We start from the raw sequence: 26135 nt of genomic DNA, 5'->3' as shown, positions 1-26135 counted from the left end.
TAAAAATCAATGCCATCCATGTTCATATATGTTACACAGGCATGTGTATGTGAATATTTTTCAGCCTCCAAAGGGGAGCAACACATGTTTAACTTCTAACTCAAACTGAACCCATTAATACTTTTACACTGAAATGATAAGGGCCTTGGCTAATCTTCAGGTATATCATGTAGAGAGGCGCTGTGTCAAAATGAAGTTTCACAATCTTTTTCAGATGATTAGACTGAATGATGATTATTAGACATTAGACAGACATGCTGCATTTTCCATGGTGGAATTTGTGTTAAAAAATCCACAAACTGACAAACATCAATCTTACTCGGATAAATGCTGACATTTTTTCCTGCCTGACTACAAACGCACTGAAGCCACGCTGATAAAATACCTCTGCCTTTATGCTATTTACAGTATTGAGCTGATTTCAACATATTGGACTATTCCTATTTAGTGTCCACATCCATGTTACACTTATGCTGAATGGAGGACCATCTATGTAAGGACGATGTCTGCGTTTTTAAACAAAGGTGGATTAGCTTCAGTGGTCTCTGATGTTGATGTACAGTGCCTAAGAGGTGGTATAACTGATACAATTTACAATTGATAATTATGTATTTGCATCTTTACTAAAAAGACCATTGCTCTCTATGGAATGGATGTTTAATTAGGCAAATGATTACATTGTTACCTGTCAATCAAAACACAGATTGAGTAAGTGTGCATCAACACTGATTCTGGCAGCTGGACAGTCAGAGGACAGGTTACAAGGAGTGAGGATATTACACTGACAGCAGGGTTTTAAAATGAAATCACTATTTATTTTTGTAATCACACACAACACACAAAAAAACACAATAATGCAGACAACTTTTTTCCAAATATTTTCATTGAAAACAAGTAAAATACTTTCAACCACAAAATTACATTTTACCTTCTTTTGTTTTGTTTTGTAACTAAATATATACATATATGCACACATGTGCACACACATACATATACAAACAAAAAAACATTAAATGAAAAAGCACTCTCTAAACAGAGTGTAGAAGAAAATGAACAAACTACATCCACCCACCCCACCCCACCTCAGCTCACCACGACCAGTACCTGCTAACGGTTACTTGAATATAATTAAATGCAAAAACAACAGGCACACATTCAATCGGACAGTACCTCTAAATTTGTGAAATACGAAATAAAGGGTTGCTAATGCAGACAACTTAACTCAAAAGTCAAAGGTTGAACTAGAACTAGAGAACGTTAAGAAACAAGAAGGATGAAGAAGTTGAACTTTTGCTTTGGAATTAATCATCCCTCTTCCATTGTCCTGCCACCTTGCCTTAGACTGGTGTGTGCTGTCTGGTAGTGCTGTTGAAGGTAAAATAGACATAAAACATGCAATATTCAAAAGATCAATCCTCTAACTGATAATAAAAGTTTAGGAAGATACTGAAATGTTAAATGAGCACCGTGGAGTGCTTGTGCATGTATGGAAAAAAGGCTGTTTAAAGCCTTCAGGGTCTCCGGGTAGAGCTGTGTGAAATCAGATAAATGTCCTCAAGTGATGTCGCCTGAGTTAGTGTCAGTTGGGGCTGAAGACTACAAATCGGAAAATGGAAATCTCTGCTTGAGGCTGGAGGCTCCGGGCTGCATTGCTGCTACTAGCACAACACAAACTCTCACTGAACTGTCAGCAGTCGCGTTGCGCTGCGGGTGATGTAAGAACCAGGTTTTGTCACGGAAAAAGAATTTGTAGAATAAAAAAAGATGGACTGAAGAAGCCCCTTGGATGAGAAGCAAAACGATTTCAAGTATCTCCAACCAATCTCCAACAAAGTCCAGTTGCCCTAGATTCAACACTGCTCGGACGACCGTGACCTGGACGCCTTAACAGACTTTGCCGTAACACATTCCTACAAATAAATTTGATCAGAAACAGAGGCTAACTCTGCGGCGGTCGGCTAGTTTAGCTGTAGTTTGGCACAGCTATGGTTCGTTATTGCGTATTCGTAGCCGAATGCCGCAGAGTCAGCCGTGTTGTGGCTGGCTGCTCGCAGTGCACGGCGTTCGGAAATGACATCATCCACGTCAGAGGTAGTTGTCTAGAGACGCTGGATGTTGATAACATGCCACCACGGGCTCAGAGGGGAATAGCACCAGCATATCATAACAAAATATTGGAATATGAACAAGTTTCGCCGCAGATTATGCGTTATATAGAGGCTGCGCATGGGTGCCCCGAGTACTCGCATTATACGGATATACGCGCCGCTCCTCTGGGGCTAACTTCTTCAAAACGACTCCAAATGCCACCAAAGTTGTCTGGGTGAGTAAATGGTCGTATTTAATGCTACAAATAAGGTCCAGGTTGTAAAAAACGAAAGTTATCCTTTAAAAGGTCACAGAGGAGCAAATATATAAATGTAATAGGGAGGATCAACAATGATTGGCAGACAGTGAATACCTTTCCGGAGGAGGAGGGACAGGGGCTTCAGGGGGAATGTCTGAGGTCACAGAGAAGGAGGAATTACTGGAGAAGTGAAGGTCATCAAAGAGCTGACTTATGGGCAGTGAGGCCTCATCTCTGCTATTGGCTTTCATCTCAAGCTGACCTGAGGCTGCTGGACTCCTACAAGACCTGAGGACAAGTGGTGAAATTGTGCATTAGTTTGAACATGATGATGATTATCCTAAATTCTTAAACACAAGTCTGGGTCTTTATCTAATTCAACTGCGGAAAGACTTCAAAGGCCTTCATATGAAACAGGCTTATATTAGAGACATGCCTATAATTCTGCTTCCACCGGTTTCATATTTTAAGTATATTTGTGTTATGTGTTCCTGTTTTTTGACTTACTCAAAGTCGCTGCAATGACACTGCATTTTCCCTTTGGATTTAAAGTTCTTTGTCTATCTATTATTCTACAGACTTTACACTATAGGGATTTTAAGGTGGTGTTATTTAAAGGGAAATACAGTAATACCAGTAAAACTAGAAGCTAAAGGAGGAAAGTGGGGATATTTGCTATTTTTTGTTCAGTGATCAGAAAATTTGAATATCTTCTAACACCACAAGACATTACACTGCAATGTAAATATTTTTGAGACTACTTGTCGTGAGACTACTTGTTGTTGGAGGTGTTGGTGCTGTCCTTGGAGTTCTTCACAGAAGCACAGGGACTATCTTCTGACGAGAGGAGGGATCGGGGCCGCTGGCCAATCCCTGCGGGTTGCTGCAGGCCTGCTTGCTGCTCCTCTGCTGAAAGCACCTGAGAGACAGCTTTGGGTCATGATTCAAATGTATTCTCAGTCAGAAATAAAGAGGAAGAGCCAGAAATAAACTTTAACTGCACCATTTAGATAAATATTACAGTTTAGATAATATACAGTGCTGAATATGGTGGAGGTGGGAGTGAGGAAGAAGAAGTGAACAATTTGTCTGAAGCTGCACACCCTCCTACTCCTTTCTGCATAACCAAATGAAAATGTGAATGACTATATGACTATGACATACAGAAACCAGGGTGCTGATGATGGCCTTGTCTTGTTCAGACCAGGGCTTCGAAGGAGAACGGCTCCTCTTGATGAACAAATGTTGCCACTTCTGCCTCAGTTCAAACACCAGTCCTGCAGCCTGACAACAAAATTAACAACATGAGACCAAACTGCATGTAAATAAGAAAAGATTTAGTACAGAATATCAAGGAGGCAGGATGAAAACAAACATAAGAGCAGTATAGTAGAAGTTTGTTCTTTTAACAAAAGGCAGCAGAAGAAAAGTGAGGGCAATATAAGTGAGTCTTGAGAGCTTTACTAAAAATTTCAAATGATTTGAATGAGATTAAGTTGAGAGGTAAACTATACTATTCTATGCTATAACTATGCTAGGGACAAGTAAATACACAGCCTCCCTTCACTCTAACCCAGTAGACACTTGTTAGCCGACCTGAGAGACACAAGTTCTGACACTTTCTCATTCTTGGTTTTTGGTTGATAGCTTTTCTTGTTTTCTTTATTCTTATTATCTTCGACATCATAGAAGAATACTGAAGACATCAAAACTATGAAAGAACATATGTGGAATTATGTTGTGAACAAAAAAGTGTTAAAGCAAAGTACGTATATTTTCAGCTCTTGGCTACCGTTTGTCTTGATGACAGCTTTGCACAATATTAGCATATTAGCAATATTAGCATTCTCTCAGCCAGCTGCATGAGGGAGTCACCAGGAATGCAGAGGTGACACTGTCCACTATTTACTCACAATTCAGGGCACACTTAACCAGCATAGATAACATTCTACAGTGACATGCCATCCCATCTGCTTCATGGAACCATCATCTGTTTTTCAAAGGGTCAATGACCCAAAACACACAGCGGGGCTATGCAACTCCACAATTACCTGACCTGAACCCAGCTGAGACTGGTTTGGTCTGAGTTGGTCTACATAGTGAAGAAAAAGCAGCCAACAATTGCTCAGCATATTTGGGAACTACTTTAAGACTGTGGGAAAAGTATTCCAGATAACTACCTCATGAAGCTGGTTGAGAGACGGCCAACAGTGTGCAAAAGCTGAAGCTTGAAGAATGTAAACTAGAAAGCCGATTGTACTTGACACGTTTCTGTTTACGACATAATTCCATGTGTGTTATTTAAGAGCTTTGGTGTCTTCAGTATTAATCTACAGTGTAGGAAATAATAAGAGCAAAGAAAAAACACTGAATGAGAAGTTGCGTACACTCCAGTTTTTTGAACCATCTGCAGATGAACTACAGCTCCTTGGCTGAAGTAGGCGGACAATGACATACAATAACGTAGTCATAACTGCAGAAGAGCATGGGTTAATTTCTCAGGCCTTTCAAGTGATAAAATATATGTGATCTTACATATATTTCTTCATTGGAAAAAGCCTGATTACAGTACAGGTTTATTATCATATGTGAATGCTTCCTCTAACGGCTTACAATCGATTGGATGCCGTCCCTGTACTTTTTGTACCTTATCTGTCTAAATGTAAGAAATATATTTTTCAAGTGTGCATGGCGTGTGGCACTTCCACATTGACTATGGCAACTCCAAGCCATGGATCCATAATCCAACAGATTTTAAATCCTGTTCAACCAATTATTCATATGAGTAAATTCATAAAAGATTCGTAAACAAAGATTTAAAAGGCTGAAAGGTCAGCAACGTTCCCTCACCTCTCTGTCCATCTGTAAAACGATCCAGTCATCAATCCTCAACCCAGCCAGGTCCTCTGACTCGCTGTCACTGCCATCCAGTGCACTGTCTGAAGAACATGGAGACAAAGACAAAGACTGAATCTGCATAGGCAGGCTTCTAAATTGACTTCTCTCATAAAACACTCATCAGAGAAGAGTGTTTTGTACCAGGAGTGTTTCATAACTCCATAAAAATTCAAAACATTAAATGAGAATTTAATTTAGAGAATTTAGAAGTTGTGACAAAAAAAATTAAATTGAACTCAGAGGTTTAAGCAAATCAAGCCTGTCAGATAGTGAAAGAATCACATGGTTAGGGGAGAAGGCTATGACGTAAGACTCAAGTGAATCAAGACCCATCTCTTTGGGAGAGAATGCTCAAGTGTCTGGATAGTGTTGGGATGACTTGGTTTACACACTGCTTTCGCAATTCAGTTATCACAGTATCTTCAACCTCCACAGTAAAGCTTATTCCAGGGTGCTGGACAAGAAGACGCAGATTCAGGAGGAGCAATGAAGCATCTGTCCTGGTCATGGAAGAGCGGACCAGCTTTACTCTCTGGAAAGGTTGTGGGAGTTTTCTCATCCAGTCTGCATGTGATTTGCAGAATCATAGAAGGCTTGTGACCACGTTCCTCTGGGTATTTTGTTGATAGTTGTGGCAACATGGGGTGCAGGGCCTGATACTATGAGTCCTTATGCTTGGTAGGAAAATTAAGTCCTCTATGGATGGTTGGATTGACCAGAGCAGTGACCTGTCACCAATCAGTTTTTGGACAAAGTAATGGAGATGGATAGCTGTCTGGAGATTATATACAGTGTGCACTGTCTAGCAGTGTTAGACTATGAGTGAGTCAAAGTCACATGGTCAGTATCATAAGGAATCATATAAATTGGTAATTTAAGAACAATTAACATGGCAATCTGGCCAATGGTCATAATATCTTGCTGTGGACAAGAGTTTTGGGTTTTGGGTTACAGATAGAGATCGCCATATTTAGCCGAGTTGACGAGTACCTTTCTGTACAGCAGGTTCCTGCAGGGCAGACCTGGGTAGTTTAGCACAACCTCCAAATATGGCCACAGTGATGGCAGTCACCATGGAGCAACAGCGGACACTGGCCATCCTGTGGCCTCGGATTATCTCATCGTAGATCAGCCAGTCTGTGGGATCGGCTGGGCTGTACTAAACAGCAAAAATACACACATCATACACACAAGTATAAATAAAAAAATGCTGCATAGAACCAAACACTTCCTCCATCTGTTTCATATTAAAAACCTTCCAGCAGTTTAACAGGAAGACTCCCTTTGCCTCCTGGAAGTTTTTTACTTTAAAGCAACTGCAGCAAGTGCTGAGTTATATAAAAATCTTTTTTACCTGCCTGTACTTGTTTTAACAGACTGCATTCAGCTATTATCTGACAACTGTCTATTACTCCAGTAGCAGTTCTGGCTTGGGAAGTTATGAAATGTTTAACAAATGGTTGCAGTCTGTCAGTGCCTTGTATAGGCGCTGCAGAAAAAAACAGTTCCAAGAAAATATGCACCAAACAATAATTACATGGGGATCTGTGTGTACGTGTGGTTGAAATATTTCTTGCTGATCTGATTGCTTAAATAAAAGCACTGCTGTTAAATTCTGGCCCCTCATGGAACTACTCAGTGAATAGCAGGTGAGTTACGATACCTCCAGGGACGACACCAGAATGCAAAGACAGAATAACATATCAGTGAAATTATTTGGTTTCCTACCTCCTTGTCCTGGGACTGGCTCAGGACAGATGTAGGATGGAAGTGGATCTTCCTCTGCTTGTGGCCGAAGAACAGGGAGGTCTCTTGGTTGATATGGAGCAGGTTTGGATACATGCCAGCCACCAGGGCTGCCTTCACCACGGCCCAGTTCCCAGAGTTCAGGTTCACATCCTGAATATCACTGGCCCCGTGGGCCCGAACGAAACCTGGTGGACAAACAGGGTGTTTCAAATTTTAAATTTTAAACATTTATTCATCCATTCAACAAAAAACGTTTAAATTGTAAATGTCCCGATGAATTGTGTTCTCTCAGGTCCAAGTCCTTCAATACTTACTTTAATAGTTATTGTGAGGGATTCTTGGACTTTGTAGCAGCTTTAATGTTGAAGACATAACAACAGTTTGGCGTGTTGGATCATACCACACAGCCTTGGTGGAGTGAGATTGGAATATACATGAAAGTAGGACTGACCAATAGCGCGAAGGTGTCCCAACAGCCGCGTCCTCATGCCAAGTATCATGTCCATGGTGGCCTGGGACAGAAAGTTCTTCTCACAGAAGGATCTCTCCCATCTGTCACTGCGGGCCTTCTGCCATGCCTGACACACAGGACAAACATCAGGGAAAACATCCTATCCCAGCTTTCAAGTATCCTCATATCTCTATCATGATAAATAGTCACAAATTAGTTAGAAAGATACATATGACTTTAGTTAGTATAAAAACTGTGTGTGTTTTCTGAGACCTCTCTACTACCATACTGTCAATACTTCTGGGTCCCAGGTCCCAGATCAAGCATTTCCTACATTCACATTCATCTTTCATGAAGCCTACCTGGAATGCTCTCAGTAGGGCCATGTGGTCGCTGAAGGAGCTGGAAGCGAAACCTTTGCGGCAGTGTAGAGCAGCTCTTTTTTGAGAGGCCTGGGCGGGAAGGATGAAGGGGTCACGATAGGCCAGGGAACAGGCAATGGTTAGAATGGGGTCCAGACACTTCAGCACCACAGCGCACAGCACCATCTTGCCCAGGTGGGGCTCCACAGGCAGATCAGCCAGGTGGCAGCCCAGCTCAGTCAGGCCTTCATACTGGTCCATAGCATCTATTGTCTGAAAAGAACGGTGGAGGCAGTCAATACAAACTCAGTGATCTACTGCTGGAATACTGTGTGTGGATGTAGACTGGCATGTGAATGCTTGTCTCTGTGTGCATAGTGGTGTATAGCTGTGTCAGAGATCAGAAGTAAGGTATACAGTAGTATTTCTTGGTACTTGTTACCTTTAGCATCTGCACAGCATTCTCGATGGCATGTGTAGGAGGAGGCTGTGGAGCTTTGGACAAGAACTCAGCTACTGGACAGGAAGAGGGAGCCAGCAGTTTGGTCTGCAGACACAGTTCCTTAGACACACAAGATGATATATCATTACCAGAACATGCATTCAATTTTTACTAGCCACTAACAGTTTTTATCAAATCATAAACTCTGAACCATGTTTGTACAAATTATCAATTATGTAAGATTTAACAAAAATCGACTGGGTAGTTAGCATGGTAGCTTTTGTGACATGTACTGAAGTGTCTCTCCACGTTGTGCTGCTTAGCCGTCGTCACAGTCGCACCGCAAATGAGACACACACAGTTTTCTTTCACGTTAGTAAAAAAGAACTCTTCCTCCCATTCACTGTGAAAATGAGAAGTTTTCTTCCTTTTTTCTGCTGTTTTTGTGGGTAGAAAACGCGTTCGTCTCCTCATCTTTGCAGCGCTCACAAGCTCATCTCAGCAAAGCTGGTTTGTCATGCACACTAGACTGACCTCCGACCCATACTACGTCACAGTTCGTGTGTGCGAACTGTGACGTAGTATGTGCTTGGATAAAGTTTATGCTCTTTGATGGAGTTTGGGTTCCCAGCAAGCAGCTTTCACAACATCACATTGTGACAGAGTGACAATGTCATGCAAGCAAGTGTTGTGGTGAGCGAGCTAAACAACCTCATTCAGAAGGAGAATATGTGAAGGAGTGCCTTGTTGCTGCTGCAGAGCTGCAAGCACCAGACAAATTGTGTGTGTGAGTGTGTTGTTATTAAGCTGTTAATTGTTAAGTAAAGTAGTTGCACAATGTTGCTTTAACAGACACTCTTAAATGATTCTGTCTGCTACAAAAGCAGTCAATCTGCTCTTGAGTTTGAAAACCAAAGGTGTCGTTTTTTTTGGTACAAATGTCTATTTTACAAATGTCTATTTCAAAGCTGTGTGTGACTTGACATGTGTCAGGATATGTCCTAGCTGGCATCCCATAAAGTAAAAACAAATAATAAAAAGCAATCACAGTGTATGTGCGGCGCTACCTGTAGTGGCATCTGCAGCAGCTGTGGAACCTGGAACTCCAGCATGCTGTTGAACCTGAGTCTACTGAAGAGGTGGAAGCAAATCCCTGGTTTGCAGCGCCCAGCTCTGTGGACACACGACATATTACGTAGGTTCTTCAGAAGATTCGAACCGATTTATATCAGTGGGTAAAAAACTGATATAAACAGCAACAGATGCTTTCACCATTACTCTGTAGCAAAGAATATCAAGTAAGATATAAGGCTTAACATTTGTTGAGGAGATTGAAAATTCAGAATATGGACATTGCTCATACCTTCCCTTCCTTTGCAGAGCGCTGGCTTTCGAGATCCAAACCGTCTTTAACATCGACACATGACTCAGAGTATCAAAGGACTTCTATAACAGGGAAAGACATCACATGTTGGTAGATATATATGTTGATATTGGTAGACTTCATGTTATTCTTGTATTATAAATCCACCTCTTTAGCGACTGTACCTCTTTGACTTTTCCCGAATCAATGACAAAGACCACATCGTTGATAGTGATGCTCGTCTCAGCAATGTTTGTAGAAAGAATCTGAAAGGAAAAAGTGGCCAGGTTTAATCTTTGGAATGGATGGAATCAATTTCCATCAAATTTCCTGTAAAATCCCATCCAAACAGAAAACCATACTGTTGACTGCTGGTATGAAGCAACAGTTCTCTGCACCCATATTCTGACTTAAGAGTAAGGTCAGTATGAATGTGGCCTGTGCACTGACAATGCTGATTGTTACAAAAAGTGCTGACATGATGGTGACAAAAAGTCATTGACACCAGTGACAGAAACTCACTATCTTCCTGACACCAGATGGAGTGGGCATCATCACTTTCCTCTGATCTAGAGTCTGCATGTCTGAGTGTAGCGTAAACACCTTGTACCTGAGAGATGACACACCTGTCAGAGACACTGCAGAATATGCTGTTATGTTATACTACGCTCAGCACAATCAGATGACGACAAGTGATGTCACAAACAACGAAAACAAGGCCCAAGGTAAAACATGGGCTACATCTATAGATGCACTATTTTTAATGATATTTTTCAAGAATGCTATCTATTTTATGTATCTGTATATTAAAATATCATGAAGAAACATATTTAACTTAACATGACTTTAAATGAACATAAGCTACACTTGAGTAGTGCTCATCAAACTAAAAACATTGTGAATTCTAAATATTGCATGATGTCTTCCATTCTTCTCATGTACAGTATGTATTTCACCTCTCAGAACGGGTGGAAAATCTCTTATCATCATACAGGATGCGGCCCCTGAGCGCCACTATCTCAACATATCCAGGAAGAAAAATCAGGACAGCACCTGAGGACCAACAGATAAAAGCTCACATTCACAAGTATCATCCACCTTCCTTGAAATCTGGCTCTGATTAATAGTCACGTTCACTTGGCAATGGGCTACAGGTAAACAGGTTCATTGGTTTCAGGTGATGAAAGGGGCATCCACGAAAGGCTTAGCCATTCACAAGCAAGGATGGAGCGAGGTTCACCACTTTGTGAACACATGATTGTAGAAAGGAGAATAATACATGGGCTCAGGAACACTTTGTTAACCTGCTGTCTGTAAGCACAGTTTGTTTGATTGTATTCTGTTGTTATTTAGGAAGATTTCATAAATTGTTGATGGTAAACAAAGTTCATATGAAAATGATGTATTCTGTTTCTATTTATTTTTTACACAGTGTTCTAGCATGTCTGTAACTGGCGTTGTACACGGCTCAATTGGCAGTCATATTGTTAAAATCTGTGCTGAGGCTCACCATCATCGGTGGCGGTGCAGATGTTGTGCAGCAGATCCATGATGAGATCCAGGTCCACCCGCTCATCGTCAAAGCTGTGGTGGTATAGTTTGAGCAGCTCCTGATCTTCAGCACTCAGCTCTGCACTGCCACACTGCACCAGGGCAGACTCATCCAGACCGCTCACCACTGCCAAAGGACTGCACAATAACAGGAATGACGGTATTCGCTGATCAAGAGTCAAATACTTTTATCAGTTTATAAACCTTCTATGACAGTATTTAAACCTGGACATGTCTGTACTTTATGGAGTTCCTTTGGAGACTGAGCAAACTTTATTGCAACATTATTCATTGACAATTACCATCACACAAAAAGTTCACACATACACCATTAATAACTAAAAAAAGTTCAAACATAAAAAATGTTAAATGCTATACCCAAGTTAAACCCCTTATGGAACAATTATTTCCATATAGCCACCAATGGGCATGACAGAAAGAGGAATATCAGTGCTTCCAAATTAACGGTGACCGTAAGAGAACGATGCATCTCTCACTGAATACTCCAGACACACATCTTTTCCAAAGCAAGACTACTAAATAAATGGTTATTAAAACTGCTTATCTTAAGCAAAAAGAACAAAAACAACTCCTTTTCAGACCCCCCTCTGCCTCAATAATTTTCATTTAGTTCCTCAGAATAAGTGATAAAATATGGGTTTTAGAGATATGTCTTTCAATTCACATGGCACTGTCATGTGCACTGAGGTCAACATTCCACTCACATGGACGATTGGAGTAGATCCATAGCATCAGTCTGCTGGAAGTGTTTGGCAAAGTCTAAGGCAGTCCTGAAATTAGATAAAAACACTGTTGCTTAATATATATGCAAAGCATTCACACGTGCCCTGGAGCTTGAAAGAATATTTAAAATCAAAACAAACTGGCAAAGTGAAAAATGTAGTGGCTTGAAAGTAAAGTCTGTTTGTACAGCTACAACATTGGTCATACTGTGAAGACAGCTTGAGGTAGAAGATACCTGTTTGTACAAATACATGCCACCTCCATTTCTATAGACAAAGACAGAACAGCTAACAAAAAACGGCAGTGAGTGCTTTCAATCATTGAAAACTTCATCTAACATAATGGCCTAACATCAGATTAACATGTAGGATGTCCTACCATCCATTGGATGCCTTCATGTTGATGTCGGCCCCCATGCTGAGCAGCTTCTCCATCTCTGTGAGGAACCCTCGACCTGCTGTCACCATCAGAGGAGTGGACCCCGTCTCGCTGTGCCTGTAGTCAACTAGATAACAGAATACAGGTATGAGCAAACAACTAGAGCCTTCATATTGGTAATACATCCATTCATCCTCTTTTCAGGGTCAGGGTAGCACAGGGTCCACATCAACGAAATGGCTAACTGTTAAAGGAACAGTTTGCCATAGTTTTGGTTTTGGTAAATACACTTCTTTGCGTGTTTGAGTGTCAGATGTTCCTTGCTGAGAGTCAGGTGAGAATGTTGATACCTCTCTCATGTCTATACAGTAAATATGTCGCTAGAATCAGGAGATGAGCTTGGCTTAAAGACCGGAAGCAGCTAGCCGGGCTCTGTCCAAAATTCAAAAAGTACTGATAGTAACACCTGTACAGCTCATTCACTGACACACTGTATCTTGTTTGTTTAGTCTGTAGAAGAGCAAATAGCAGTTAGAGGTGGGCAATATGGGTATCTATGGATATCCTCTATCGTAGTTTATCTAGTTATCTAGTTTATATTGCTGTAAATTATGTCATCATAGAGTAAAGTTTCTGAAAATTCAGTTGAAAATTGTTGGATAAAAAAAAAAATCAAGTGAATTATAGGTTGTACCTGACAAATAGTAGGACTTCTTGGCACCATAGCACTATGACCAAAATTAGTGTTTAAATGCAAAATCCTTACATTTGAGTTTAATCACCAAAGAAAACAGGAAATGATTGCAAAAAAAATTAATAAGAGATCAGTCCCAAGAGCCATACCGTCAACATTCTCATAGTGGATGAGGTTGAAGAGCTGAATGAAAGCATCCTGGTCTTCGTTGAGGAAAATGTTGGAAATGCAGGAGTCCATCGCTTTCAGCAGCCATGGCTTCAACTGTTCGGTGCCACTCTCAATCTGTGGCACAAATCAACAGTCAGGTCTCACACGTACACTCATTGTAACTCATCTGGATGAAGCTTCGGAAACGTCCTCCACGACACCCCTCTGACATTGGATTGGGGGGTTGGGGGGCTGTGTCTATCGACACTGATGGTCACTTACACTGTGACTGCCCAGAGTTTGAATGTCTCTCTCAGCCTCTTTTCACAATTCTTGACACAACCATATATGTCACTCTTCATGTGAACAACTCAGTGCAACACCAGAATGTCTAAATATAAATGTAAAGTTGATACATGTTATAAACGTATTAACACTACTATACACTTTTTTTTCAGGCATGAATAGACAGTTTCAGTGTGGAAAGAACGAAACAACACATTTCACGTCATCACTGACAGGTGTAGTGGGTGTAATGCTGCACGACTGTCATTTTTGTAAGCATTGCATTGTGGACACCATTTTTTCCATTTGATTATGGAGAGCTTTGAGGACACTAGAGCATACATTTCACACTGTCAGACTCTTGAACTAAAAGAAGCACAGTAAATACACTGCCCTACATATGTGCTGAATATACTTAATATGAACTTTGAACACAGCCAGGGTTTCATGCATTTTTTAAAATTCAACATGTTATCAAAATTTTATGAAATAAAATGCTGTGCCTATTAAGCTGCACAGCTAGCAAAGGTCATATTTTTAATGACCGAGGCAATAAAACTACCATCAGTAGCTATAAGACAACACGATGACATGCTGAATGCTGGACTTGATGAGACCCACTGGAACAGTGATGGTGAGTGATGTGTGCATGTGTTGGTTTACCGGCTGTTTGCAGGCGCTGTCCCCTCTGTACAGGGAGCTGCTGTCCTGGAGGAAGCCTGAGGCAGACACAGGGTTCCTCTGTTCTTCCTCAACAGAACGGTTCTCCACCGCCTTACACCACTCCGTCAACCGTTTCTGCTTACTCTCCTCTGTGAAGCAGATTATGTGACACATGCAGAGGAAATTCAGACAAAGCCAGAGGAAAAGGATGTGATGCGTCTCTCCTTCATTCAGTCTGATTCAGTGGGGCAAGTTCATACCTTTCTGTGTCTCTTCTTTGTATTTCAGCATATCCTGACTGTTAAAGCCTGTCAGCCTCAGAATGTCCTCCAGAAAGAGTTCCTTCACTTCAAACTGTCTTCCTTTGACTAAAAACATTAGAAAAATCTTAATTTAGTAATAATAAAAACATACAAAGATGACCCCCCAGGTTTGAGGGAATACATTGTTGGAACAGTGACAGGTGAACTAAGAAGGTTTTGGTGAGTTTTATTTTTGTTTCCCTTAAATATTAATGAAGTGTGTTTAACAATGATAAAATCATCGTTGTTAACAATGATAAAATCATCGTTGTCTGTTAAACAAAAGGGATCTCACTCGTTAACAAAAAGATCTATCTCAACAGGGATCTTTTCAGATATTTAGAATAACAATATGAGCCCGTCAGTGGCAAAAACAAACACAGACATGCACTGACAGTGCGCAAACACCCAGAGAAATAACAATTGCAGTGCATTTCATGGCTGCCAACTTACACTCTCACTCGTGTCTCCATTAGTCACTTGGACACAAAAACATGAGGGGAAAAAAGGATTCATAATGGGATAATATGTGACAGGAATTTGTCCAAGACATTGAAATGTTCCAGGCCAGGTGGAGCAGTACCAATTGGAAACTCACTCAACTGCACACACCGTCACTTTCATTGATTGAAAACAAAATGTAGGTCAACCTGAAACGAGCGAATAATTCAACAAAACAGTATAGAACATTATTTGGTTTATCTGTAATGTGTATGCATGTAGCTATCAAAATATAAAATATTTACATTGAAATAATATATGAGTAGTATGCTTCGTATTGGTTTGCCCTCCGATGGAGGTAATGTGCAAAAATAAATGGTTGGAATCTATGTATTTCCTTTAGATGGAAAATTGAACACCATTATTGGCCAATTTTGACAGCCGCAGTGCCTCCCTAATTCCACAACTGTGTTTATGATCTTTGTGTGTTCCGATTTTAGTCAAAGTCAAAGTCTGCTTTATTGTCAATTCTGCAGTATGTACAGGACAAACAGAGAATCGAAATTGCGTTACTCTTCAACCTTTTTGTGACAGGACATATATTAAAAAAAGAGATAAATAAAAACTGTACAAACTAAGTAAGTAAAAACTGTACAATCTAAATAAAAACTGTACAAACTAAGTAAAAAACTGTGCAATCTAAACAATGAAACATTGAGAATGTAATAGTGCAAATGTAAACGGTAGTGCAAAAAGAATTAGCTTAACAACTGGTGGTGAATAAAGTGACAATGTGTTGTTTTCCTGAGGGGAGGAGTTCATTTTACTGAGTTATGGAGGCACTGTAGTGATTTGTGATGAAGATATATACCATTGACTGTGATTACAATGTCCCTGGTACAATTCTGGCCATGGAACTTTGTTGCATGTCATTCCCCTTCTCCTTCCCCTTGTTTCCTGTCACCTCTCTATTGTCTATGGGTGCAATACTGGTGCCAAAAATAGAGTTAAAATCAAACCAGTTAATCGCACAGTGTTTTCTGTTATGTTTTTCTCAAAACACTGGCATATCCGTAGATTAAAATATTTTTTCTAACCCTTTGTTTCGAGGTGTTTTATGCATTCTATCAATGTATCACAGAGAAGCCAACAAGCTGACAAATATGTGAACGGCACTAGTGCAGTGTAATGTAGTTGGAAACTTCTAAAGCAGTAACATTTGGTTTGAGTGTTCATTAAATGAGCACAGAGTCAGTAGGACTTACGGTTGATAACGGGGCAGGAGCCAAAGTACTTCTGGAACACGTCTATATCCAGAGCTGCACTGGAGAGGATCAGCTTCAGTGCGGGGATCTTCTGAAGCACATCCCGCATTTTAGTGAGCAGGAAGTCAGTCAGACCATCACGCTCATGCACATCGTCCTGTTAACATAAAACACGTCACCTAAATGTGATGTATTTTCTCAGTGAGTTCAAAACAAGTCGGTCTTAGAACTGATAAAGGTTGGAGCTGAACACCCCCTGGAAATCTCGTCCTCGCTGACCTCCAGTGGTTTAGCGGTTTTTCACATTACTGTAGTGATGTACACTAGGACCTGGTGACATCACTGCTGGCTGTGGTTACACACATTTCAACCAGAGAGAGCAACAAAACAACTTTTTATCCTGCTGTTCTGCACTCTTTAAAGAATAACCCCCGCTCCAATTATGTGTATTTTAGAAAGCAGGATTACAGAGTTGGCCAGTTTCTGAGACTATATGTTCTTCATATTTGTAGACTTGATGCTCACCACGATGACATGTGTGACAGATGTCAGGCTGGACTCCCCAGCTATCAATGCCCTGAGGAACACTCCACTGGTGCAAAAGGTCAGCTGCGTAGTGGGGGAGACCCTGAGATTTCAAAGTCAACAGTTACAAGAGTCATTTCCATATGAAGTACCATACGTGTTTCCTAGAAGCTCACAAATGTTAGATAGGAAAGTCTGCTGTCAATGCTAATTTTGATTTTAAATAGTTAAATTAGGTTTGGGAGCAGGGCCATGCCTCAACCTAATCTAACCTGTCAAGAGCTCTTTTCACACCTGAAATACAAAATATTGCTGGCTTCACTTCTCTGTTAAAAATGCCTTTTTGTCTTTCCTTCAGGTGTACAAGAGCAGAGAGAGAGAGAGAGAGAGAGAGAGGGAGAGAGAGAGAGAAAGTTATGACAGCAAAGACCTTTAATTAATGACCGTCATTGTGAGCTCAAATGTCTCACGGTGAATCCACTCTTGCTGCCTCAGTTTCATCATTTGATGTGGAGAATGAATTCTGCTGTATGTTTTATAATATCTAACAGTGAACAAGCACTGAATGACAAGACATGAAGTTGGGATATCTAATTCCTCCTAGCTCACATGCTGCATGTACAGCATTTTTTGGGATATTCATTTATTCCTCCATGCAGTTGGAAAGTGAAACTATAAAGAGAGACTGTTGGTCAGACATAATAGTTTTGAAAATAGTTTTTATAGACTGATCTGATCTGAGAAGAATATCCTCAACAACTTAAAATTTGCTCCTTCCATGTATTTAATAGTTCATTATTCACAAGCTCTCTTCATTGTTTTAGTCTAATAAATAAACAAAATAAACTCTAGTCTTACACCTCTTTTCCTTATTGAACAGAAAAACACAACCATATACCTTTTAAATTCGAGTTTCTCTCTTTTAACCAAACCAAGATGCGTCACAGCAACACACATTTACTTCAAACTGGACAGAAACAAACTAAAACTCACCAAAGCGATCTTGATTTGTCTTTCCATTAATCCTTTTGTTTATTATATTTATAATTAACAATCATCAACTCTTGGTTGGTTGAATTACACCCTTAATTCTCTGAGTTATATTTGAAACTATTGTGGCTGTAGACACTGCTTTTCCATGCTGCTAATACCCAACCTTCCTCTCACTCTTCTCCTGATTCATGCCTCTCCTGCCCCCACCGGCGGTGCCTTTGACGTCTAGTCATGTACCGGTAGTGACCATTCCCCTAAGTGTGTTTGTAGTATACTGGAACTTTTTTTTTTAATCTAACTGGAGTTGACATCAAATGGCAGCTACTGTAGTTCATCCATGAATTAAATTAAGTTTTTTTTGAGGGGGGGGGGGTTAGCCTTCATTAGACAGCTCAGTACAAAGTAGGAAGAGGGAGTGAGAAAGGACAAGACATTGGAAAGCCACTGGTTGGAAGTCAGGGCACAGCCTTATAACATGGGGTGTACGCTCTACTGGGTGAGCCACCTGGGACCACCCCAATCGTAAATTATTAACATAACAAGTGTTAGTGTCTTTCTATCAAAGATAAAAGGCTCTAATCTACCTGCTCTCCAGTCTGATGTCATAGCCGACAGTCTGGCCCACACTCTCGCCTCTCTCAGCTGCCACTCTCTCAGCCACGGCAAATACAGCCAGACGTCTGGGCTGAGTGCAGAGGATCCTGCAGGGCTCATTGTTCCTGCAGCAATCATCCAGCAGGAACTGTGGGATCTGGATAATACACAGTGACACTGGATTAACCGCCACAGAGTTAATCTTATTGCTCTATTTTTACCACACATACTAAAGAATACTTATCCAATAACAGAAGATTATGTCCCTCCAAAAATGTGATAAATGAAAGCAGATTCAACTGAGCTCTGCATATTTCTAAGATCTTGTGATTTTGCTTCAGCTTCACAATTTCCCAACAGAAAATGGTTGAATCAGTGAAACGATATTTGTCACAAATAGCATAATGGGTTAAAAAACACGCAAGACAAAGAGAGACAACAGTAACAGTGTCTTGCATATTAACACTTGCTAATTAGCACTAAACACACATTCATCAGTATCAGTATCAGCCTTAGCTATATTGTTTTACATGAGGAGACAGATCAAATGTCTCAGTAATTCTGAAAATTTCAGCGTTTAGCAGCAGACCTGACCAGGAGATTTACATACAGAGCAGGCTTTTATTTGCCTTAATCTGATCGGGCTCATTCACAGAATATTAAACTCTCACAAACTTTTCAAGCAATTGTATGCTTGTGTGTTTGCTGTGACACGGACATAATTCTCAATGATGTCGAAAGTTTCAACACGTGTTCATGAAACATCTAACAGAAATTCAAACATATTTCAACTTGAGCATTTATTCTAGAACTATAGCAGTCCCATTCAAAACGCGCCTGATCAAAGCAGGCTGATTGCTGCTGGCAGACTTCGCAAGATCTGCTTATTCAAACTACTTAATACTCACGCTGACTGGGTTATCAAAAGGTTTATCAACATTAAAACTCAAATTAGCTGATGCCTTGTTAGGTATAACCACCACAACTGAGAGAGAGAGGGTTAACTGGAACCCTCTCCAAAACAAAGGCTGATGATGGTCATGATGAAGCTGCGGTTAGTAAGAGGAACAACAGAGGAAGGAAACTTTGATTTAACGAACATCTTGATTGACGCATACAAATCTAAATTAAACCGGAAACTGATTACTCGAATCTACTCCTGTTTACAATCATTGAATGACTCCTCCACTCTCTACATCAAATCCAAATGGGAAAGAGAAGCACAAATAACAATTTCAGAAGATGAATGGCTAAACATTTGTAAAGTTCAAATGAGCACTTCCAGCTCAGGTTACTGGAGGGAATTCTTGTGGAAGAATATCATTCGCTTTTTTATTACTCCAAAAATTAAACAGCTTCAGAAAGGTCAGCCAAGTTATGGAAGATGCTGGAGAGAGTGTGAGCAGATCACTTCCACGTTCTTTGGGATTGTCCGATTATACGATCTTATTGGAGGGATGTAGTAGAGGAAATTAAATCGAATATTGGCTTTGAGATAAAACATGATTTCTGCACAGTTTATGTCTGTAATATTTCCCCTACACTCAGTGTTACTGACAAAAATAAGTGTTACTGATTAAAATAATGTTAGCAGCCAGTAAAAAGGCTATTACGCGAAGATGGTTATTAAAGGAACCCCCGTTAAGAGAGGAGTGGAGTGGAATTGTCAACGAAATATACGATATGGAAAGACTGACTTTCTCCTTGAACCTGTGCATGGACAAATTCAACACGTACTGGAGCAAATGGACAGCTCATCTCAAGTGACTGCCCCCTCATCACAACAGGAAGTGGTTCACAGTTGCTGGGTAGGACTAACCCCATGCTTTGCTTGATATACTCTTCTGGCGCTGGTTGAACGCTTTAGTAGGAAGACTTTTACTTCACTTCGAGGGGGAGAAGAGTCCGTGCTATGAGGGAGCTGGAAGAACTGATTAACATTTTCATTTATCCCCATCTGGCCCTGGACCTTGGCCCTACCTCTTATTACGAATATGTATACATGTTGTCACCGTGATTAGACTCTCCCCTCTTTTCTCATCTGTGCCTTTTTGTTTTATATGTTTTTTTTCTATACATACTGTAAAACAATTGATTCTATAAAATAAAGTAAAAAAAAAAAAAGAAGCTGCGGTTAGTTAGACACAATTAAGGAGGAAGGGAGGCAGGTATTTTGTCTCCTGTATGTGAAAATGCCTTGTAGGACTTATCTGAAATCACTGCTGTAGTGGGTACTTTATTTCATGTATTTCATTATTAGACAGGCAGTACAGGTGAGCCAGGAAAGTATGGAAAGAGAGATGAGTGGCAGACAGGGGAGAGAGGAAAAAGGTAGAGTAGACAAACAGGAGTGAGGAGGAGAGGAGGCAAGAACAACAGGACAAAGATTGGGTGGGTGTTGAAGGGTTTCAATAAACTGAAATTGACACCTACATCTGTGTACAAATATGTGTATTAAAAGCTCTTCCTGTGTAAGTGGATGTGCTAAATATCTTCTGGTGGTGTAAAATAAAACTCTCACACTTCAGCACTGCCGTTGGAAAACATCCTATAAGGGAAACACTGCAGAGTTTCTCCTCTGAGGACCACAAATGTCTTTACAAATTTTCATGTCAATCTGCCAATTAGTTCTTGAGATATTTGAGTTTGGACCAAAGTGCTGGACCATCTGTCCATCAGACAGACTCACCTGTGTAGTTTTTCCAGAGCCAGTCTCTCCCACCACCAGCACCACCCTGTTTTCTCTGATGAGCTGGACGATCTCCCCTTGGCATTCATACACAGGCAGGGAGCGTCGAAAGCTGTCCAGTTCTGATGGACCCCTCCTCTGAGGCACCTTTAGTATGCCGCTTGACCTGTAGTCTGAGGGAAAAGCTGAAGAATATTATTATTGAATGCACATATATCATTAAATTTTAGGATTAGGACCTGGGTTAAGTTTAGGGTAATGGAAGGTTAAGTTATGGTTAGGGTAAGGATTATGGTTAGGGTTAGGCAAGTAGTGGCTATGCTTAAGAAAAGTCTCCAGGAAATCATTGTAAGTCAATGTAACACACAATTGTGTGTATATATGTGTGTGTGTGTGTGTGTGTACAAGACGTCTATCATGCCACGCAACTTTTTTTCTGTTCAAACCAAATAATGACAGTTAAATTGGCTTAACTAGGTCTTATTAGGTCTACGTCTTGGCAGGTGTGTAACACCGAATGGTGGGGTTGGCCCCTGGAACAGCTACTGTCAGTATCCACAGCAGATGTGTGAAGATCCCTGCTGTGTGAATGTGAGTAAAGCTGCTCGGCCTGATAACATCCTTGTCGTGTACTTAGAACATGTACCAATCAGAACATACATAAGAACATGTATCAGCAACTAAATGCCATTAAAGGCATTTTTAACATATCACTGTCACAGTGGAGTGTTCACACCTGCCTCAAAACAGCTACCATTGTCCCTGTACCTACAAAAAGTCTGCTCTAAAGGACTACCGCCCTGTGGCACTCACCCCCATTCTGAGGAAGCCATCATCATCAGTCAGATTTTATACAACAATGAGAATTCTTATCGGGAGAAAAGCAATCATCTTGCAGGTTGATGGACAGACAACAAGCTACTTGTTAAAGTTAACAAAACCAAGCAGCTAATAATTTATTGAAGGAAAAAAGAGGAAAAGACACACACACACCCCTGTGTGTGATGCAGATGCATACATATATGCATATATATATATGCAATGGTTTTCACTTCACAGGTGTGTCTTTTCAGGGTTAATTCGTGGAATTTCTTGCTTTATCAATGGGGTTGGGACCATCAGTTGTGTTGTGCAGAAGTCAGGTTAATACACAGCCGACAGCCCTATTGAACAACTGTTAAAATTCATATTATGGCAAGAACCAATCAGCTAACTAAAGAAAAACAAGTGGCCATCATTACTTTAAGATATGAAGGTCAGTCAGTCCAAAAAATTGCAAAAACTTTAAATGTGTCCCCAAGTGGAGTCGCAAAAACCATCAAGCGCTACAACGAAACTGGCACACATGAGGACCGACCCAAGAAAGGAAGATCAAGAGTCACTTCTGCTTCTGAGGATAAGTTCATCCGAGTCACCAGCCTCAGAAATCGCAAGTTAACAGCAGCTCAGATCAGAGACCAGATGAATGCCACACAGAGTTCTAGCAGCAGACCCATCTCTAGAACAACTGTTAAGAGGCAGATGACCTGGCCTCCACAGTCCACCTGAACCCAATCGAGATGGTTTGGAATGAGTCGGACCGCAGAGTGAAGGCAAAGGGGCCAACAAGTGCTAAACACCTCTGGGAATCTATTGAGCATCAGTGATATCTGTGAGGTGCCAGCTCAAAGCCCCAAAGGATACTAAAAGACAAAACCAGCCACAGTCTGTTCACCCTGCTGCAGTCTGAAAAGCGATACAGTACGAAGTATCTGCTGCTGTAACACCAGACTACAGAGCAGCTTCTTTCCTCAGGCTGTGACACTCCTCCACTCATCCTCTGCTCCACCATAAAAAATGCTTTATTTCATTAATTAATTAATTTTAAATCATTTTTGTTTTATGAGCCGCATGGAGGCACTACACCTTGCATTTCGATGTACAACCCTACATTCTAGAATTATAAGTCAATTAACTTTGTGTATTAATTATCACACTCACATTGTGTAACTCATTGCATTCATAATTTATACACAGACACTGACGCTCACCTGCCACTCTAGCCATACACATCCCACTTTTGTTGTTGGGCTGCAGATCCATGCGTTCCTTATTGCTGATGGGAAATCTCTGAAGCAGGCTGTGGATGAAATATAATGAATTGTGGGAGGGACTGAGGAACATGGGAGTCTGAGGTTTGTAGGAATCATCCTTCTTCCTGATAGTAAGGATGCGATTTGGTCTCTTCCTGAAAGAGAAGGAGAGAAATTTCTTCTATTAACATACTTGTTAAAACTGGTTTTGGCTTTTGTTTATCATTGTTGTAATTGGTCCAAAGATCTCAGAGTGGTCTTACTTTCACATAAATTTTGGTCCTCTTGAAAACTTATAACTTGGGTCTTATTTGTGTAATTCATTTCATCGCTTTTAACCGCTTTGGTAATTGTACTCAACAAAGAAATGACTGAAATTCAGGATCAAAGTCCCTCTGGGGGTTTGTGAGCAAAATGTCCTTACTTTCTAAAGTAACTTGTGAGGCATTTTATGTCATTAGAAAATCAAGAGGGGTAAATGAGGAGAGAGTCACATGAGGATGGAAATACATTAAATGTCCAAGGCAAGCCTCAAATTGGGGATGTTGCAGTTCATGATCAGGACACTAAAACCCCTCAGCCCCTCAGCCATCAAAGAGCCCAAGGACTATGTTATTACTGATAGGAATGTTGGTCAAAGCTATGAAATAACACCCAAGTTGTCACACAATGAAACTACACATTAAATAGTAAGAACTACATCACGCAGTGTGTCATCAAGCTGGAATTATACTTGATGGGATAACGTAAAGGGTGAACAATAGACCTGATCTAGATAGAGTACTTTCAGCATAAGTTTTGATTTTAAGTCAGTGTTGGATTTCACCACCAGTGCAACACTACATGGATGGTTCGCACATCATACTTTAATCATACCGTTCTTTCGCTCACTTTATGATACAGAGAAAAGTGGGCTAAGCACATACAGTATTTACGGAACAGGAGTTACATCAGGTAACTTCAACTGCACCTTGTGTCATTACTGAATATAAGACTAATGTCGTGCACTCATTGTTTTTTCATTCCTTTATTCACTGTCCAAGTGGCAATTGGTTAGATTTGCTGTTCTGAAAAGAAAGACAGAAAGAAAGAATTTTCTTCAACTTCCTTAATGTCGCCTTTACTGTCATGGTCCACCAGCAGAAGAAACTTTTAGGAGAAAACACAAGCAGCCAGAGCTGACCAGTCACAGTTCTTGGAAGTCACCATGTGGTATCTCTGTAGCCCACTGCAGCTACATGTATCCATAGGCTGCAAAGCTACACCATAACAACATCCAGCTTTATTGTAGAACAACTTCTACCACTTTGTAAGAGAGTGTATGTAACTGTCTAAATTACCTCAACAAAATGCGTCAGAGTGATAGTCAGATACTTCATGAACACAGGTCCTGGTAGAGGAACTCACCCTTTGCTCTTAGAAATGTAACCCAGGGATTGGGCCATTCGATGAATGAAAGCCCTCTCAGTACTGGTCAAGGAGGAGGGGAATTCCATCTCTGTTCAGTCAGGGAAAGGAGAGGCTAAATATTAGGACCATCATACCTTCCTGCTCACACTAGCACATAGTAAGCATGTCATACCTCTATCATGTGATACAACAGTAACTAATACTTTCCAAAGGCTGACCAAACAGAAATGTTCTGCGTTATTTCCTGAAATAAAACAGTGAAAACAGTTGATACCTTTCTCATCACTGTAGTGGAACCTCTCCACAGAGAGGTTCACTGCTATCTTGACCTCTTCATCAATGTGAATTTCATTGAGGCGGTTAGAGATGGAGCCACGATGCCGCGTGTTCTGGCTCTTGGCAGGTTTTTGATAAGCTGCACCAGCTTTTAACATGATGCACTGCCACAAAACAATGGAAATGAGGGGAGAGAGATGCGAAATGACATGAAACAAGGAGATCTGGCTGGCTCACTGCTTATTTAGTTAAAGCAGATTGGTACAACTTCAACAACTGTATGCATCTGTACAGATGTTAACTACACAGACCATGGGGGACAGCTTAGAATAAAATGCAAGATGTTCTGATTTGTTTAATGATTTTTGAAGACAAAATAACAATAACACTTAACAATAAAATGATAAAACTGGGCATCAAACCTTTACAGTAATAGTTTGCATGTATCTGTAACGGACAGGAATTTGTATTCACAAATACAAATTGGAAATAATAATGAATATAGGGCATTTTTAACTCTAACAATGTGTCACGTGTTATACCACAATAATTTGCAACATCTGCTGATACTATTACAGTTCTGCTTAAAAATACAATGAAGTATATGTGTCTTGTGTAGTTCTTACCACACTGTATGGGATGTTATGGCTCGACTTGAACTGGAGAGGTCAGAGAACAGCTAACAGCAGCTGTGGGAAAGGAAGAGCAGAGAACGTTCTGGATTTACAATAACGTTACAGGCTTAACGCTCTTACGCCTTTTCCGCGGATGACTTTGGCTAGTTTGTGTTTTTCTAGTTGCTAGAAGAGCTGCAGACTTGGACTTGGAAACACGAAGGTAGGACTTGACTTATTACTTTGTCTGTTACATGTTATATTGGGACTGATAATTCTGTGCCACTTTGCGTTGTTGTGGTGGAACAGAGCAAAGTTTGCTTTCAAGAAGCCTCTCCGCTAATAAGTGATGTGTTTCGTTTCACCGTATCGAAAAACACTCTCTTAGCTCAGCTAGCTGAACGGGTGAGAGACGCATCATGATCAGGAAACTGTAGCTAGCTATAATTTCAGTACAACCTTGTCATGAAACTAACTGAAGCATATAACTGCTACTGCGCCTTCATTAGTGTAGAGTTTCAGCAGAGCTCTCAAACGAAACAGCACCCGGTCAAAAAATGAATACGTACTTCGTCGAATACCTGTTCTGTCTGTCTTCCGCCGGGAGTGGTGTTACCGCCAACACGAACGTACATCCGGCCCGACTTAACAAAACAACAACTTTATTTAAACAAACAACAATACACGAACAATGACAAACTCGTATCAAACCGTACTTATCTTACATTTAAAAGTAAATTCACACCTCCTTAGAGACTACAAACTGCAAGCTAACAGCTTAAAATTCTGATGTATATCACATTACAAAAAGCAAACACCGAACAATAATAAAAATAAAATAAATAAGTAAATAAATATCCGCCCGACTTTTTCTTCT

At 40.5% G+C, this 26135-nt stretch overlaps 1 protein-coding gene across 1 annotated transcript; it reads right to left on the bottom strand.

Moving 5' to 3' along the window:
- Positions 1 to 1115: 1115 nt before the first annotated feature.
- On the bottom strand, positions 1116 to 24802 carry LOC121619456 (3'-5' RNA helicase YTHDC2-like). Its single transcript, XM_041955189.1, has 28 exons — positions 24643 to 24802; positions 24366 to 24456; positions 22905 to 23113; positions 20887 to 21071; positions 18188 to 18354; positions 16611 to 16713; positions 16086 to 16242; positions 14338 to 14445; positions 14078 to 14226; positions 13129 to 13264; positions 12286 to 12412; positions 11889 to 11954; positions 11123 to 11301; positions 10569 to 10665; positions 10135 to 10222; positions 9798 to 9878; positions 9613 to 9695; positions 9317 to 9422; positions 8250 to 8369; positions 7808 to 8080; positions 7446 to 7572; positions 6974 to 7179; positions 6230 to 6404; positions 5198 to 5286; positions 3512 to 3631; positions 3124 to 3266; positions 2462 to 2635; positions 1116 to 1365 (listed from the first exon to the last, which is right to left on the bottom strand). Exons 1-28 carry the CDS (start codon positions 24800 to 24802, stop codon positions 1338 to 1340), a joined length of 3747 nt encoding a protein of 1248 aa, XP_041811123.1. The 3' UTR covers positions 1116 to 1337.
- Between the last annotated feature and the right edge of the window lie 1333 nt (positions 24803 to 26135).

Source organism: Chelmon rostratus, chromosome 16 (assembly GCF_017976325.1).
Source record: "Chelmon rostratus isolate fCheRos1 chromosome 16, fCheRos1.pri, whole genome shotgun sequence".
NCBI lineage: Eukaryota > Metazoa > Chordata > Actinopteri > Chaetodontiformes > Chaetodontidae > Chelmon > Chelmon rostratus.
Note: the sequence above shows the minus strand (reverse complement) of the source record. Positions and strands in the feature narration are given on the sequence as shown.